General features: G+C 38.7%; 1 protein-coding gene across 1 annotated transcript in view; it reads right to left on the reverse strand.

Moving 5' to 3' along the window:
* Positions 1–17050, reverse strand: part of AOPEP (aminopeptidase O (putative)) — a 212764-nt gene that overhangs the window by 24826 nt on the left and 170888 nt on the right. Inside the window, 1 exon segment of the mRNA XM_082497138.1 lies at positions 469–585. Within this exon segment, the coding sequence (XP_082353264.1) occupies positions 469–585 (117 nt within the window).

Raw genomic sequence — 17050 nt, forward strand, 5'->3', positions numbered from 1 at the left:
TGGCTTCAAGCTCCGACAGGGTAGATTTAGACTGAACATTAGGAAAGAATTTTTCACGGAAAGAGTGGTCGGGCATTGGAATAGACTGCCCAGGGAGGTGGTTGAGTCACCATCCCTGGATGTGTTTAAGATACGTTTAGATGTGGTGTTGGGGGATATGGTGTAGGGGAGAACTTTGTAGAGTAGGGTAGATGGTTGGACTTGATGATCCCAAGGGTCTCTTCCAACCTAGACAATTCTATGATTCAATGATTCTATGACATCTAGGCTACACTCTCTCCTACAGCCACGGTATGCAAACGCAGCTGAAGATGCAACAATACTGGAGCTAAGAACATCCAATTTCAGATTTAGACATGGGAAAAAGAACCTGAACGAGCCTGGATCCTCATGGAACGCTATCACTCCAAGTCAACAATGCAACAGCATACATCAGGGAGATTTTTAATTTTTTTTAAAGTGAATTACCTCAGCATCTTGCTCCCGGAGCTGGTATGTTTTCTCTAAGCGCTGCAGTATTCCAGGACACAATGTCTTCTCCTCCAAGAGAGACTCCAGAAGTAAGACCAGCTGGTCAGGCAGAAGCTAAGAGGAAAATAAATGCCATGTGTGAATAAAGATCTCCACTGACTGAGCGATTAAATGGAAACAAACCAAAGAGGACAAGATTGTGATAACCTGTGTACTTCCAGCATCTGCTTGAAATATGACAAGAACTTCTAGCTGGTTTTTGAAAAACCTCAGGGTTTACGTGTCTGCATTATGAAAGACTGTGCTGGGGCCCAATTAAGACTCATTTTCCATGGTTTTCATTACTATAGTTAGATCCGATCTAAACCATGCTTATCTTATTGAAATATAATCGTAGCTTATTAAGTAAGATTTTTATGGAATACACATGCCAAGTAATTCTATTTTGTTTGGGCTCAGAAGGAATAAAAAAATAAAATAATTTACAGTGCATAATTTCTGGAATCAACCAGACATACGAATGTATAATTTTTAAGAGTGGCATTTTTATCTGTTATATGAGCAACTGCATGATATTCTTCCAGTGAACAAAGAAACACGATACAAATAAGTGACCCAAAAAGCAAGTGTTGTAACGACACATTTTGAGGTATATTCTAGTGCAATGACTCACAAGCCATCCATCAGTACAGGGTAAAGACGCATGAATGTTATGTTTGTGGCACACACAGTATATATCTATCTGTACCCGTAGATAGATATTTAATAGTTAGTTGCCTGACTCCAGAACCTATCGTTTTCAAGTTGAACCTAATGTAACCTAAAAAGAAAAAGCACAAGAAGTCTGATGTAGCAAGTGCCTAAGTGTTCTGTTTAATAGGCTTATTGGATGAACAAATAAATAATTCAAACAGAGCTCGGAGAGAAATTACACCAGCTGCCAGGAAACATCTATTGGAAACTGGGGGCTCAGGATGATCAGTCAGAAGTTTGTTATATGCCCCAAAGCTTTCCTCACTCTTCAACATTGTGGGGCACCAAAAGAGGAAGGGGGAAGGGAGGAAGAACGTGAATTTAAGCTTTTGCACACAAAAAGAAACCAGCACTGCTTACTTCTAATGTTCTCCAGACGGGTTAATGGGGGAAAAAAAAAAAAGATATCCTGTTAGTTTTAACACTGCTTCCAGCTCTTATCACATTTGGTGATTCTCTGCTCCTGCCTTGCCACCCACGTCCCGCTCTGCTGCGTCAACGCACTAAGCAGGTACAAAATGAAGTCAGCTATAGGAAATGCCTCTTCCAACAACACACTCCACAGCCACGACTGTTTATGTGGACAGAACAGGTCTGGACCCCTGACTGCTGACAGCAAGTCCATGACGATATCAAAGATCTTCTGATAAGTAAAATATCTGTAAAATATCACCATTAACAACTAACTAAGCAACTTGACGTTTTCTTCCCTTTTGGTCTGATGTAATTTAGCATTAGTACTTAAATCAGAATAAAGAGGAAAAGAGATCTCTAGGGTTTCAATGCTTTGGTTTTCCTGCATTTTGATTTCCATCCATTTTTTTTAATATTAAAGTTGTATTCTTAGAAACTGAAAAAAACGACATCTTACTGGCTCTTACTGGAACATTTTCTAAGTGATATCGAAGTCTGCCAACAAAATGGAATTGTTTAAAATAGTCAGACATTTAAAAATATTGAACATTTCAATTTCAGGACAACTACAAAAATGCCAACTTGAATGTTTATTGCACAGTCCAACACCAGCTGCCTGGGGGATGGTAAGACACACTGAAAAATAAAACAGGGAAGGCTTCTGGGAAGTGGCTCTGCATGGCAACTGAATTAATTCTGAACACTAATAAAATCTGAAATGTTGCAGAACACCACGCACAGAAAGGTAACTTCTGATTTAGAAAGCTTTCTCTGCTAGCTACAAAGACAGCAGAGCAATACCCAATCTGTTGAAACTGTTGAACAGCTGCTTGAATGCATAGGTACAGAACAAGTGAAAATTATTATTTTATAATATATCTCCAGTATAATTGCTCTACAGTTTCACCCACAGAAAGCTATTGTTTAAGATAACATTACAGAATCTCACTGAAGCCAACAAAAGCACAGCAGCAGAGCAACAGCCATGTCCTTAACTTACCTCTTCCTAGTGCTGCATTATGGGTGAAGAGTTTTCAGAATTACAGGTTAAACTCTTTTCAGTTTAGATTTGGGACTAGAGGGGAAAAAAAAAAAAATCTGAGACCACGGCTTCTGTTATTTTCCCACGTTCCAGCTGCCCAGGATGAGACTTTACATACCAGTTTCCAGCTCACCGTTTAATTAAAGTTCAAGGTAGGAGCTAGCAAACACCGGCAGAGAGGGTGGGGGCACCAGCAGAAGAAATGCTGACAGACCTGTAACCGAAGTGGCACTAGTGGGCGCAGCTATTACACGTTGTTCTCCCACTACTTCCAACACAAAATAAAAGGAGGAGCATTCTCTTTCATTCCTTACCCTTTCCTTTCCATAAAAGAGACTCTGCCTAAGAGACAAACCTATTCCAAGCAAAGAGGCAGAAAGCCCGGCCAAAGTTGCACGGCAGAGACTACTACAAAATTCCGTCAGGAGTCTAGAAATCTTCTTTTCCCCAAACACAGCAATACGAATAACGCTACCTGCAAAGCGGCTTTCTAACAGTTATAAATACACCTCATAAAATTGCACTCGAATTTTCAGTAAAAAAACCCACAGTCCATTATTTTTCGTTTTCCTCACCACCATCCTTATTTGTCCCACCCACCTGTCACTTCCCATCTTTCACATCATGAGAATTGTTTACGGTACACACTGTCAATTTTACATTTGTTTGCCTTATGCTTAACACAAAGGGGTTCTTGCTTTTAAGTGCTACCAAAACATAAATGCTGAAGAAAACAAAAAGTAAATTTCTTTTCAAGTATTGTGAAGCCATTTTCCTTTACAACTCATATTCCATGAATGCATATTGAATACCTAACATACACAAAAAAATTACACCAAGCAGCTACAGCAAAGTACAGCAAGATAAACTTCACCGTGCTAATGTGTATCTCCATGTTGAAAACATTCACAAAACAATCATAACACCCTAACACAAAATGTCAGTCTTTCTGTTAAAAAAAAAAAAAAAATTAAAAAATCATATATTTATATAGATATGGATATATAAAAAAATCACTCTCAAAGATATTGGAGCATGCTTAATCAAAATGCTTAAATATACGCGATTATTAAAGTAGATCACTTCAATCAGGAAACGTGGTGAGTATCAAGAAATAGTTTTCATTATGGCAATGATTGCTGCAGCATCATCTATTTATATTGTAAAGTAGATAGCTTCTGTCTGAACTTATCTATGCCTGCTGCATGGAAATCACACTACTTTTCCCAGGGTTCCCCCTCCCCCAGTTGCAAGTACTGACACTACAAAGACGGAATAAATTAGTATGTTGCCATCAAGCTCACCAGAGGTTTTCTGTCATGTCCCATATAATTTAACATCATCCCCACTATAAAGCCGCGTCCCAGCACTGTATACTTTATCTTGCCCTTAAGACTGTAAAACCTCTCCTGCAACTCTTCAGCCTTTTCAAAGAGTTCACTTTGTCCTGCCATTAAATATCCATTTGACCCCTGCTTCCCCGCATTACCTAATGTCGTAGTTTTAAAGTTTGAATAATTAGGCTGTTAGCTCTAAACCAAACTGTAAATGAGAGGCAGTATCAAAGCTAGGGCTGCATTTGAAAAAGGAACGATGAAAGAATTAAAGAAAAAGTAACCAAATTGAAAATATAGCTCAGATTATAAGTGAAGCAGCTTACGAGGGTTGAGCTTCATTGTACACTAAATATCTGGGAACGAAGAAAAAGCATACTTTGTATTTTATTCATATCAGTACACAAGACTCTTAAGCCATTATACTGTGTTACAAGAGTATCTCAAGACGTTAGTAGGTTTGAAAGGGTTTCTACAAATAATCTTGAAACAAAACTATGAGTTTTCTGAATCCTACCCCTAACCTGTTAAAAGCACAAAGAAAACAAACCTTGCCTCGTCAAAGATCTGGTGTGGCAGCTACAGAGGTCATCGACCTCGCATCCCAGAAGACCACCCACGCAAAGGAGCGTATTTATCAATTCCTACATTAACAAATGCAGTAAATGCCAGATTCACCCTTTATACTAGAAAAAAAAAACCCGCCACTGAAACATTTGACTACTGACCTTTCACAGCCATGAAATGTGACACAGATCTATCTACTTGAGCATCCACAGCACCAGCGCTTGCACTGCACCCCTAAGCCAGGACACAAATCACTAAAGTAGTACAGCTGGTATGCTGAATGTCCCATTTGCTCCTGCCTGCACTTGAATGAAGTCATTGAAAGCCTCCTCGGAGGGGAAATGTGCCTCAGACTAATGCAGCAACCGATTGACAGTGGCGTGATTTCTATTATTACTCCATTATCACACTGGGATCTGTGCCTAAACGAGCATACTTCCTCCCTGATGCCATTTCCTTTTATCCTGGCTCGAGTCTAAAAGCGGATCAATGGGAGTAATATATATGATGTCACTTCAATTTACAGCTACTGCCCCTCTCTCTCACATGCACAGATAGATCGATTCTTCCCAAAAATGGTTAAGAAATGCACGGGAAGACTCTTCTCCCAGAAAAGGGTTCTCTGCTATATTTGTCTGAGTAACCACAGCAAGGATCTGTTTAGACTGAGCAAAATCAGGGGGGAAAGGAAAAAAAAAGTCACTACCGTGCACTGAAAGATGCTGGCTGAAACACAACACAAACAAGGCCCAAAACAGAATTAAAGCAATTTGACCTTTCAAAATTACACAGAAAAGTTTCAGTTTTCTAAGGCACAATATATTTCTCCTCTATTTCTTTGGGAGAAGGCAGTCTTCCCCCCCCCCCCCCCCCCCCAACATAAAATGTCTTTTCGTTCACATTTTTACAAGATTTTCCAAAGTCAAACCACATTCCTTCCCACCCCTCTCTTAGGAAAGAAAGGGAAAAAACCCACCCCAGAGTTCAATAGTGAATGGTTCCCTTCAGACAGAATCTCCTCATTAATTGCCAATAAGAAAGCACTGCTACTGGTCCAGGAGACAGGATTTATAGGGCCAGGCCATCTCTGTGCCTATACTCTGAACCGATCAAACAGATCCCCGAATGAATATCACGTTATAAACTCTCCACACAGACAATTTGCCTCGAGGGCTGTTTTCTCCAGGCTGCAATGAAACAAAAAACCTTTGTAAAACAAATCCCCCCCTTCCTCAAACTGTCCAGAAAATTTAGCTTGAAAATTCAAGAAAACACTATTTATTCAACAACATTTTTAGACAGACTTTGTCATTGTTTACCTCAAAAAATATTCTTCAGATGCTGTTTTCATCTGCCCAGTGACTTCTTTTAAATGAAAACAAAGCTTTTTCTCTTGCCCCCCCCCCCCCCCCCCCCCTTCAGGGGCTAAAATGTACTCATATCAAGTAACATATGAATTCAATAAAAATGTCTAACGCTAACAGCTGTTAACTAGCATAGTGCAATACACTACTTAGGAGGGTCTAACTCTGAAAGTAACTAGTCTGCAGTCTGATTAATACACCAAAAAAAAAGTAATCTGCAGCTGACAAAAAATGCTTTGAACTGGTTCGCAAAATAAAACCCATCTACGTGAGAGGCTGACAAAATTTCAGAGGCGCGTAGTGAAGCAGACTGTCCTGTTTAACTTTGTGTGGGTCAGTTTGTTTATGACTTCCCTCTTGCTGAAAAAGTCATCTCCTCTTCGAACGTTTCTGGAAGATAACTAGACCTCAGTATATTTAACAGCAAAATAAATATCTCTGTCTGTAACACATTCACGTCTACCTATGAACTACACTCCTACAAAATGTCTTCCCATTGTGTGAAATTTTTCTCAATCTCTGCTCAGATGGTTCTTTCTGTGCTTGGCAACCCATTTTTCAATATATATTTTAAAACCAAAAAAGCAGGACTTGTGCTGGGTTTTTATAATGGAAAAGAAATTCCTATGAACTTTGCTTCAAAAAGTCTTACTTCAAAAAGTAATGATTGCAGCAAGTTAATCAGCATTTGATTTGTATTACACTTCAAAATACTATTTCTGGGACATTTACATCTTGGTATTACTTGCTTCGCACTAGTAGGACATAAAAATGACAGAGCAATTTAGTTAATAAACAACTGCACTTGCATTTAGTTCCCAGCTACTTTCCTCTTTATAACCGCAAAATTAAGGATTTCTTCTTTTTCGAAGCAGATAATCTATGTCAGAAATAATTTTAAGACCACTACCTACTCAAATATAAACGTTTGATTTATTCTGGCCACGCATATGAAAACATTGCTGGATGAAGGACACAAATCCCAAACAAACACACAAATTTTAGCAAGCACGCAAGTAAAACAACCTTATCTCCATTGACTTTTAATGCTCCTTTTCAAATGCAAGGCCAAAAATAGCAGTTATCAGAGTATGCAAGCATGAAATGTTATGACCAAGCTGCATTTTAAGGTGGGCTTCCATAGGGTTCAAAAAGGTTTTGTGCTTGTGTTGATTTTACTTATAACTTGACCCGATAGGTACAACACTAATGTGTCCACGAAGAAACAAAACTTGGGAAACTTTTTCTGAGTAATGTATTCAGCATTTTTGAAAGAGGAGTTGCTGATGGGCAGTGCCTTTACAAAATAGGACTGCTTCTTTGAGATACTCTACTCAAAACCTGTCCTAAATTGACATTGATTTGTCAAGTAATGTTTGCATAACCAATGCTGCACTTCCCTAAATGTTACAGACACTCAATTGGGGAAGGCTCTTGGGATAACTTACGTGCTTAGAATTCATCATATTCATACAGGTTTTTTTTCCCTGTTGCATTTAAATGCGATTTTGACACTGTGCAAATCATTGTACAAATCACATCATATCACTCGCACCAAACTATTTGGTACTTATGCATCAAACTTAGAATTTGATTTTCTTAACACTGAAAAATATTTGTAGGGTGTCATGAAAGCAAAAGCAGACACAGAAACTGTGGTTATATATGTTATGATACTGTGAGATCAGAATGCAGGGATTTGATTTTATCAATATTGTAAGCTGACTTTCGATGTGGGAATCAGCAGCATAAATGAAAGTTTAAACCTAATTCATGTTCTGTATCTGATATTCTGGTTACACGGTACCAGTAAGGTTTTCAAAAAGGCCAGCCATTGCTACAAGTCCATAAACTGAATTTTTTTTTCTTAAGCTATAGTACAAAATATTTTCCCATAATTTACTTAATGGAGAGACGATCCACTTACGAAGAAATTCAGCATCTGCAATCTAATAAAAATGCACTGAAATGTCAAAAATGATTAAACCTTTATGATCTTACATACTGCTGAGCCAGCAAAATGAAAACCAGGTGGCTTCCACTACAGGTTCAGTCAAGTTATATAGTGCTTTCCCTCACCTCTAGTTTTCTCAAAGAAATGTTTCACCATAACTTTACCCGCAAGCAGAATAATTCCCTTTTAAGCATAATGGGCTACACATTGTCTATTCAATGGAGATTATAATCTCTGCCATTTACTACCATACTTCCAGCATGTGCTGCTCCAGGTTTCAGATGAAATGGCCATGGCAGGAGAAGAGTGGACACGAGAAGCCAGATTCCACGTCTGAAATCATACTCCACAGGATCATTACTTAGATGCACTGGGACAGACAGCATTGGTCTGACACAAACTGAAGTTGAGGCTGCCAACAGCAAGATCTTCAGTTACCCCTTCGCTTGATCTCAGAAGTCCCCAGCACTGGAGAGGTGATCAGAACATCAGCCTTGCGGTTAGTGCTCTCCTACCACTTGAAAGCAGTTGGCACTAAGACCACCTTCTCATCTAACAGCAGACCCAACAGAGACATTAAAAGAAAGTTGCAGACTACAGCAGACACTGAAACGCAGTGTTTCAGTGGCCAGTCTACCAACTGTGAAACGAAGAGCTGAAGGACCATTATCACTTGTATGCTAGCCACAACCATTAGTGAGACCACCCTAAACAGGTTTCCTTTATTTTTCTGACTGTATGTACTACAAGAAGAAAAAGGGACAAAAACCCAAAGAAAATCAACTAATTTTTCTAAGTTTTGCTGTGTTGCAAATTACTGGCCAAGTAACCTCATCATCCAGCACTGAAAGTGCCAGATCCTGTCTCTAGAAACTACTACCCTGGGCAGTTAAGCTACATCTTCAGTCCAAAATCCTTACAACAGAACTGAGCAAGGGCTAGCTTGAAGAAGCATCTCCTTTCTCCTTGGGAAACTGGCACATACATGGAAATTTCTGGAACAGAAATTTGTTCTACTTATGCCTACCAATGCAGGACCCAGTCAATACCCAGAGTTCATCTAGGATTGGGATCTTCAAGGATCATGGGAATTCATTAAGAGCTTCCCAGCTCTCCTCTGGTGTGGGTTGGGTTTTAGGGAGACCATAAGTGGTTCACCAGAACACGTTCCTTTAGGATAAGTCAATAACAAAGGTATTATATCTGCCCCAAACAGATACCACTTTGCTCAGACAGATAACACTTTGCTCATGGCTGCAGGATACGTCACTAGCTTCACCAGTGGCCAAGGTTCATCATAAAGCACTAATTATGTCACAAGCCTTCCTGGAGGAAAGGACTAAAGCACAGGTGTGAAACTGCACTTCCATCACTTGGCCCTTTACTCCTGGAATCCGCAAGAATCAACTCTCTTTTCTACCCTTTTGATTTCATAACAACAGGTGATGAGTGATTTCATGTATAATTACATCAGTTTTCTTTTAACATTTGTAGATCGACTGCATTTCCAGACCTCAGCTAGCAATATTTTCTTATGACCTGAAATCTGGCTCTGATGCATTGTGTGTCCAGCAGAGCCTGTGCATACTCACAACAGTTTTTCCAACACAACGCGTCCATTTGATCCTTTGTTAGGGGCCTTTTGTTATTTGGGGTTCATTTTAATTTGTTACGAACGCAACCAACCAGATCAAGTGGGCTCCATTTTCAGAAATACACACACACCTCAAAGCAAGCCTTAACCACGGGTGACCTTACAATAGATGTAACTGTAACAGATGAGATCTAAACTGAAGACTCTGTAGGTGAGGAACTTAGAAGAGCAGTATGTAGCGTTTGCAGTCATGAAACAGTCTCCATTGACTGAAGATGCAGAGATGCCAATGCACCACCATGGGCTTCTTGGATTCTTTTTTTAACTAAGGTCTCACAACGGCTGTGACTAAAAATCTCCAGTTGTCTGGGAGAGCTCTTTCATCGTGGCTGAAAGTGATCCGGTTCCACAGCCGCTGTCACTTCTCAGCCCAATTACCTCAGCGTCTCAAAATGAAGCCTTTGGCACTTCAGAAGATAACTGCTACTGAACACTGCACCACGACTCTAGCAACACTGGTTACCGGACGCCTGTCATATTGGTCTTCTAGTTTCTACACTGCTTCCCACCAGAATCCTCTCTAACCCAGCCACTGCAGCCTGCGCCAGTGACCCCGAGAAATCCACCACTGACTGCTGACCGAGGGTCACAGGTGACAGCTGGGTTCTTCCACCTTTCCACAATTCTCCACTCAAAGCACACAGACTTCTTGAAAGGGAGACTGAACTTTTTAATGGGCTGATCTATAGCTTGCACTGTGAACTAAGGACTGGTCACAGGCATCACCGCCTTCCACTCCAGATGCATGGAATGTTTCTCAGTTTTGCCTGCTCTCATACAAATACATAGCAGCATGTATGTCAGAGAAAAAAAAAAAAAAAAAAAAAAGAAAAGAAAAGCAACCCTTTCTCCCTCCCAAGAAACCCTTTCTGAAACAAAACATTCCATTGCACACAGCTCTCTCCAGGGGGAGAGGACGAGACAATAAACAACACATGACAGATGTTAGTTCATTGCTTAATGCACTTGTGGAAGCTACTCAGATTCTATGGTGATGAGTGTGGTATGGAACAGAACAAGCGTATCCCATTACTTTTTATTCTTGATTTAAAAAATATGGATAAGATTTTATTTAAAACTGTTGCAGAAGACAATTACCATTGGGAAACAAACAAAAAAAAAAAAAATCAAGCCTTTAAAAGATCTGAGGACAAGTGGATGAGTGTTGCATGACACCCTTATTATGCCCTGTGCTATTTAAAAAGATGCTATAGTTCTTATCAAGGATCTCGCTGCTAGATTTTCTCTTTCAAAATACTATATAGGAGCATTAAAACTAACCATAAAGATAAATCCAAGCTACAACTTCCTGGATATGAACTTTTCCAAACTGCAATTTAACTTATGGAATTTTAGCTTGAAGGAGTGCAAGAAATTGAGTGGTTTGAGACAGAATTTACACACCATTGGCATGTGTAGAAGCAGGACTTCTTAATAAAAAAAACCCTAAACCTCAAACAACTAACCCTCCCCCCAAAAAACCCCAAATGACAGAACAAACCCTAAAAGTTAATTGAAATACTGAAGTTTTCAGAAGTAATTACCAGATAAAATGTGATAAGAGAAAAAGTGCTGCATTCTGCTCATGTTTCTCAGATGAGACTTTATGTAATGACAAGGAAGATATGTGACTTACTAAAAGGGAGCAGGAGTTATTTTGTCATGTGCACTGACCAGTACTTCCACATATAGACACAACACTAATAATCACTTTTAGATGCAGATAATGGATTTGTTTCTTGACTCATAACTACAGCTTCATGTGGGAACAACTCTATTCAATTTAACAGAATTACATCAAAGCACTAGCCTCTGAAGAGCTCTCTTGAAAAAATGAAAATTAGTACTTTCTTGTGATTATAGAAATGTGTGCTGGTTTTATGACAACATAAGTGACAGAAAGAGAAAAAATATTTTAGACATATTAAGCAACTACTAAGTTAATGCGGAGGTATGAACAAAGTACATGACATTTAAGCACAAACTCCTTTATAAATTCACTCTCACAGTTGGGGTAAAACTAGAGGCTTTAAATATATTAATTTCCTTATAAAATATGGATAAATATAATTTATTATGCTAATTTGTAATACTGGTACATGTACATAAGCATACAAAGATATGCTCACATAATAACTCACTGCAAAGTTTTTACCTCTCTTTTGTAATAAGAAGTCCCATAATTTTTAAAAAATTTTGGTGGTGGTGTGTTTTTTTCTTTTTTTTTCTTTTTTCTTTTTTTCATTCTTTTTTTTTTTTCTTTTTTTCTTTTTTTAATATATCTGCAAGGAAGATTCAATGAGCTGCTTAAAAGACCTTAATTTCATATCACTCATACCCCCCATTAGGTTCATGTGTCACATTCCAGAGTAGCTGGAATGATTTAACCTATTTATAAAATGCAGGTACTTGCAGCTTCATTTCCAGAAGCAGACACAAAGACAAGTCTTCTCGCTGAAACGGAAGAGGGTTCTAGGTTCTCCATTTTCAAACAGAGCTTTTCTACAAAGTTTTCCATCAATCATTTACTACAATCTTCATTTTTAATGATATTTGAAAATTTTCAGTGCTTTACAAATGACTGAGGAAGCAAAGGGTAAAGCAGTTGTTGCAGAAAAGTAAAAATAAATCCTCAACCAAAAGCCCCACTCACAAGTTGTTATTTCTTTTTATTCTATACATGTGCAGAGAAATTATTCCATTTACTGCCATTTGTTTCCACGCTATTTTCCCTTTAGCAAAAGGATCTAGTGTATGTAAAGCATAGAGCGCCCCATATCTCACTCCTGACCGGTGTACTTTTGGGTTCCACTCCAGACATTTAATGTCCTGCTTAACTCGGACCTTTCTGCGCTGACATGCAGGAACCACTACGGGCCACAGCAGGACTTCTGGTAAGCGGGCAGCAAGCAAATCACTGCAATCAATAGCAGAGGAGCCCATCTGCTACAGAACAGCATTTACCTACTTATTTATTTCTAAGGTTGCATGCTGCTTAACTTGTCCCTCCTCAGGAAAGGAGGGAGAGGAAAAAAATATTGATCTCCAGGAAGGATATGTGGAAAATTTGCTGTCCTATGGCCTCATTCCATACTTCTTATGGAAGGAGACCTCCCACTAACTTCAAGGGAGTATTTACTCACGTGAGGAGAACAAGACCGGCACTCAATCACAGAAGTTACATACAAATGTGAAAACAATCGAGCAGATAATGCCAGGGAGCAGTGGGCTGACTGTGCAGAAGTAGAGTATTATTTATATATGAATGGCTGGATAACCAGTAAGTTAAGTGCAGTGCTTCAACAGTAATTCATAATCTTATCTACTAGTGGAAACAGTTGACTAAAAGTCAGCTTTTGCACAAACCTACGGTGCTGTGCACAGTGACAGAACCAAGTTATTTACAGGAAAAGTTTAAACAGTGCAAGCCGACAACTAATTTAAGAAATTGCTTGGTAACATGATCATTTAAACCTAATTTAAGTAATGAATGCTTTTGAACACTGAAATGCAACCCATTCCAAAGTACAAGCAAAATATCTGCTTAGTATGGATCTTGCTCTTAGAAGCAAAGGCAAGTGCCCACTCTATTAGCTCTTTCCCTCTAGTGAAATCAATCTTTAGAAGTTTCATTTCAGAGATGTGTGCGCTGCTGTGGCTAAAATGGACCTGAAGTTTCCATTATAAACTGCAATTCTCAGGTGTTTATAACTTAACTATAAAAATTCCCTCCAGCAACAAACTTGGCATTAAAGTTCTCAGCCTATAATGAGATTTAAAAAAAGATTACTTTCACCATTATCATTCCAGATAAAATGTCCAAGGCAGTTTACTGATTTAAGACAAGTGTCTATCACCAAACTCCTCTGTTTAGAAATGAAGACTTAACAATTGATTACTCTAGGATGAGTCTAATGACATTTGCAATCCTTCGAAATTAGGACAGCTATGGTAACAACCAGCGAATAGCTATCATTACTTTAAGGAGTAAATATTTGTGACTGGCAAATTTAACCCCTCATAGCTCCATTTGAAATACCAAAATGGTAGCGCTTTTTGTTTTTATTTTCTATCAAACTAGGCAGTAGCGATTCAGTTTGCTGTGTGTTTTTTTTTTTTTCCCCATACTTAAAAGCAACCCCTTGAATGTGTCTCTCAACATCCTGGCCACATCACCACCTACGCCAACAAAACCCCAAGACAACCACAGTTTATGGGCACAACCCTGCAAACACTTAGGTGTAATTAACTTTGCGTGCATGAGTACCTCCACTGAAAGGAACAGCAAGTTTACAGCATTGGGCCCTCTTAAGTGTCCCTTTAAAAAGGACATTATAGGGTTTAATAAATGAATAGCAAAGTCACGCGGTAGAATTTCGCAGCAACAGTACGGTTATTGTTTTTCCAAACTAGCTCAAAACATGAGGATTCTGTATTTTACAGACTCACAGAGCAATTTCTATTATATGCTGCTTATTATCTGCATAATCTAATGAACTCATTACTTTGTGTACAGCTTTAGCCAGTCCGGCCTGAAAATACACTGAAATAAACAACATATTATTGGAAATTTAACACTTCTTACCACCCCCTTATTTTTAAACACAGACATCTTAGCTACAACCGTACATCAGTTTTTAAAGAAGTTTCTGTGTACCAGGGACTTCAGCCTGGGAAGCTGCTGCAGCACTGACTTTCAGACGTACACATACTCACAAGCCCTAGAAAGCTGGGAACCAAAAGCACCCAGCACTTCTGGAAATTAAGGATCTCACAACCATAGCGCCTACATTACAGTGGCCCACGCAAAGCAGGCACTATACACTGAGATTTGATGTTTCTTGTCCGTTTTTCTGGCAATCCTATAGTTGTTGCACCATAGATTGTTACAGGAGCGAACTCCTGCCCACAATCAGCTTCACTATGAATCAGTGTGCCTGTCTTCATTTTGCCAATTATCTTTGTCTAAATTCCAGAGAAGCCAAAAGATCCACTTTAAAGAAGGAAAAACATGTTAAACAGCCTTAGGTTTCAGCATTAAAAAAATTCAACCTTGAAAAAACATCTGAACAGACATAGGAAGCTGATTACATGGGTATATTTTTTTTCTGTTCCTAAAGAAGTTGCCTTCATTTCAAATACCTTTAAAGTCACAGAACAAACACCAGCTGTGCTGTAAATGCCCAGTCTGGCACTGGCAGGTAAAACAATCTCAGCCGAGTGTTACTGCTTTAACGTTATGATTGAAGTCTGCAACAGACTGTAATTTTCTTTCATAAACACCCCTAAAAAAAGTGATTAATGATAAATCTAAAAAGTTTTTAGCCACTATGAAGTGCAAATGGGCAATAGAGGCAAGAAGGTGATAGGAAAGGAATTTCACGGATACTCAAAACAAGTGCCATAACCAGTAACAGCTGAATTACTCCAAGAATTGGTAAGTCACATGACAAAAGAAATGCAGTATTATCGTGAAAAGGCCAAAAGACAAGGGTGTACTTACTGACAATGCAGTTTCAGTTCCGCTCAGTTGGCGAGAGCACAAAGTCCTTTAACCTGATTATACCTTTACTGTGGTGCCTCTATAATATTCGTCTTCTCTTCAGACTAAATACACAAGCTCTTCTTCTTAATCCAGATCCAATCACAAACCAGTCTTGGACATGCTCCACCCTTGCAATTACATATTGCTCTCGGTGATCATATTCCACCTCTTTCCTTCCCTCCTCCTTTTCCATACTGTAGCCCTTTTTACTCAATGCTCTTCTGGGAGCATTGTCTCTCATCGAATAATCACATTAATTAGAAATTTTAAGTTGGCACTTAAACAACGTGAAACTAGTTTTGACAAATCTTACAATTCAGGGGCAACAACAACATAAAAGTAAAGCCATTTTTCATCTGCCCTCGAACATATATGAATTTCTATAAGACAAAAGCAAAACAAGTATGCCTTCTGTAACAACATGAGAGCATCCATTTGCCTGAGAGCTCTGTTAATTTCAGGTGCTAGCACACTGACTTCAAGGAAATGTAAGCAATAAACATATCCTTTCGCTTTAATAGCTGAAATACCAAGTAGGTGCACCGGGGTTTGCACATCATTTTATATGCAGTTTATATGCAATTTTAATGTAAATAAAAGCAATAAAAGGAAAAAGTCAATTGAAACTGTATTTTCTGTTAATTATAAACAGTATATAATTTGCATGCTTACAGTAAATCATAAATGCTGGTGTGCATGATTTCCCAACGCCAAACTCAGCTCATAGAGAGTCTGGCTGGAATAAACAAATATAGCAGGTCTGTATCATTAACAAAACCAGTGTAAATAAGCAGCCTTTCCCTTCTATATTAACCTTTGTGGTCAAAAAATAGTTTGTCCAAATGGAAAGAAAGCGTTTACAGCGCTGATCAGTTTTGAATGTATCCGCATGCAGCAATATAATAAGGATCTGTACCTTTCTGAGAAGTATCTCAAGGGAAAGAACAGGAAAAATGACAACAAAGACATGTTGTGATATAACAGCTCACAATTTTTTTTCACAAAGCTGCCCAAGTTCCATACAGTCCTGAGGACTGGTTTTCTCTGGAAAACGTGTTTTCCCTTGTTTTAAATCCCCTTGGGATCCTTGCCATACAGTTTGAACTGACTTAAAAAGCAAAGCGGGGGGTAGGTAGGTGGCGTGGAGCGAATGGGTGAGGAAGACGACAGAAATCTAAACTGTCATGACAGGCTTTTTCGGCATTTACATGGCTTAAATTTATACCGCAGAAGCAATTAGAGCTTATTGGCCTGAATACTGAAAATTATTGGCTTATGCTTAGCAACCCAGCAAATGACAACATTTGCTGCACAAAATAAGGAAACCAAATTAAGGGCCTTTCAATGTATACATTACCGCATTTATTTATCTATCTATCTATCTATCTATTTATTTATTTATTTAAAGCTTGGGTTTCCAATTCCACCAGCAAGTGCTGTCTGCGTAGGCCGGTGGTACTGCGGCGATACATGTACATGCTGTGTATCACAGCACGGCTCTAAATTGCCGGGGCAGACAGCAAGAGGGATTAGTTTAATCTAGATTTTGGATATGTAAAATTACAGTAGACAGAATGGAAGCTGGCGAGTCAGGCTGCTGAGACCTCAAAATCGTGGGAAAACACACTGCTGGCTTTTAGCCAGTTATTTCTTGAATGCCTCTCCCCCTTTCCACTTATACCTGCTACTGTTTAAAGCAGTAAATCAAATATTGTCTGCTTTTTAAAAATGGGTTGCAGGTTATCCGTAAAAGAAAAATGTGAGCTCCATTATGCTTACATCTTTCTTTCTCTTTTTTTTTTTTTTTTTTTTTTTTTACTTACTATATATATATATACATTGTTTTTTTTTCAGTTCTTGGTGACTGGATTTTCCTCTATTTTTGGAATGTTTACTTAATGTTTGACATCTTACTGCTTCCTCTGGACAGTCAGTTTCTCCACTTTTTTTTT

The sequence above is a fragment of the Vanellus vanellus genome (assembly GCF_965231255.1).
Source record: "Vanellus vanellus genome assembly, chromosome: Z".
Lineage (NCBI taxonomy): Eukaryota > Metazoa > Chordata > Aves > Charadriiformes > Charadriidae > Vanellus > Vanellus vanellus.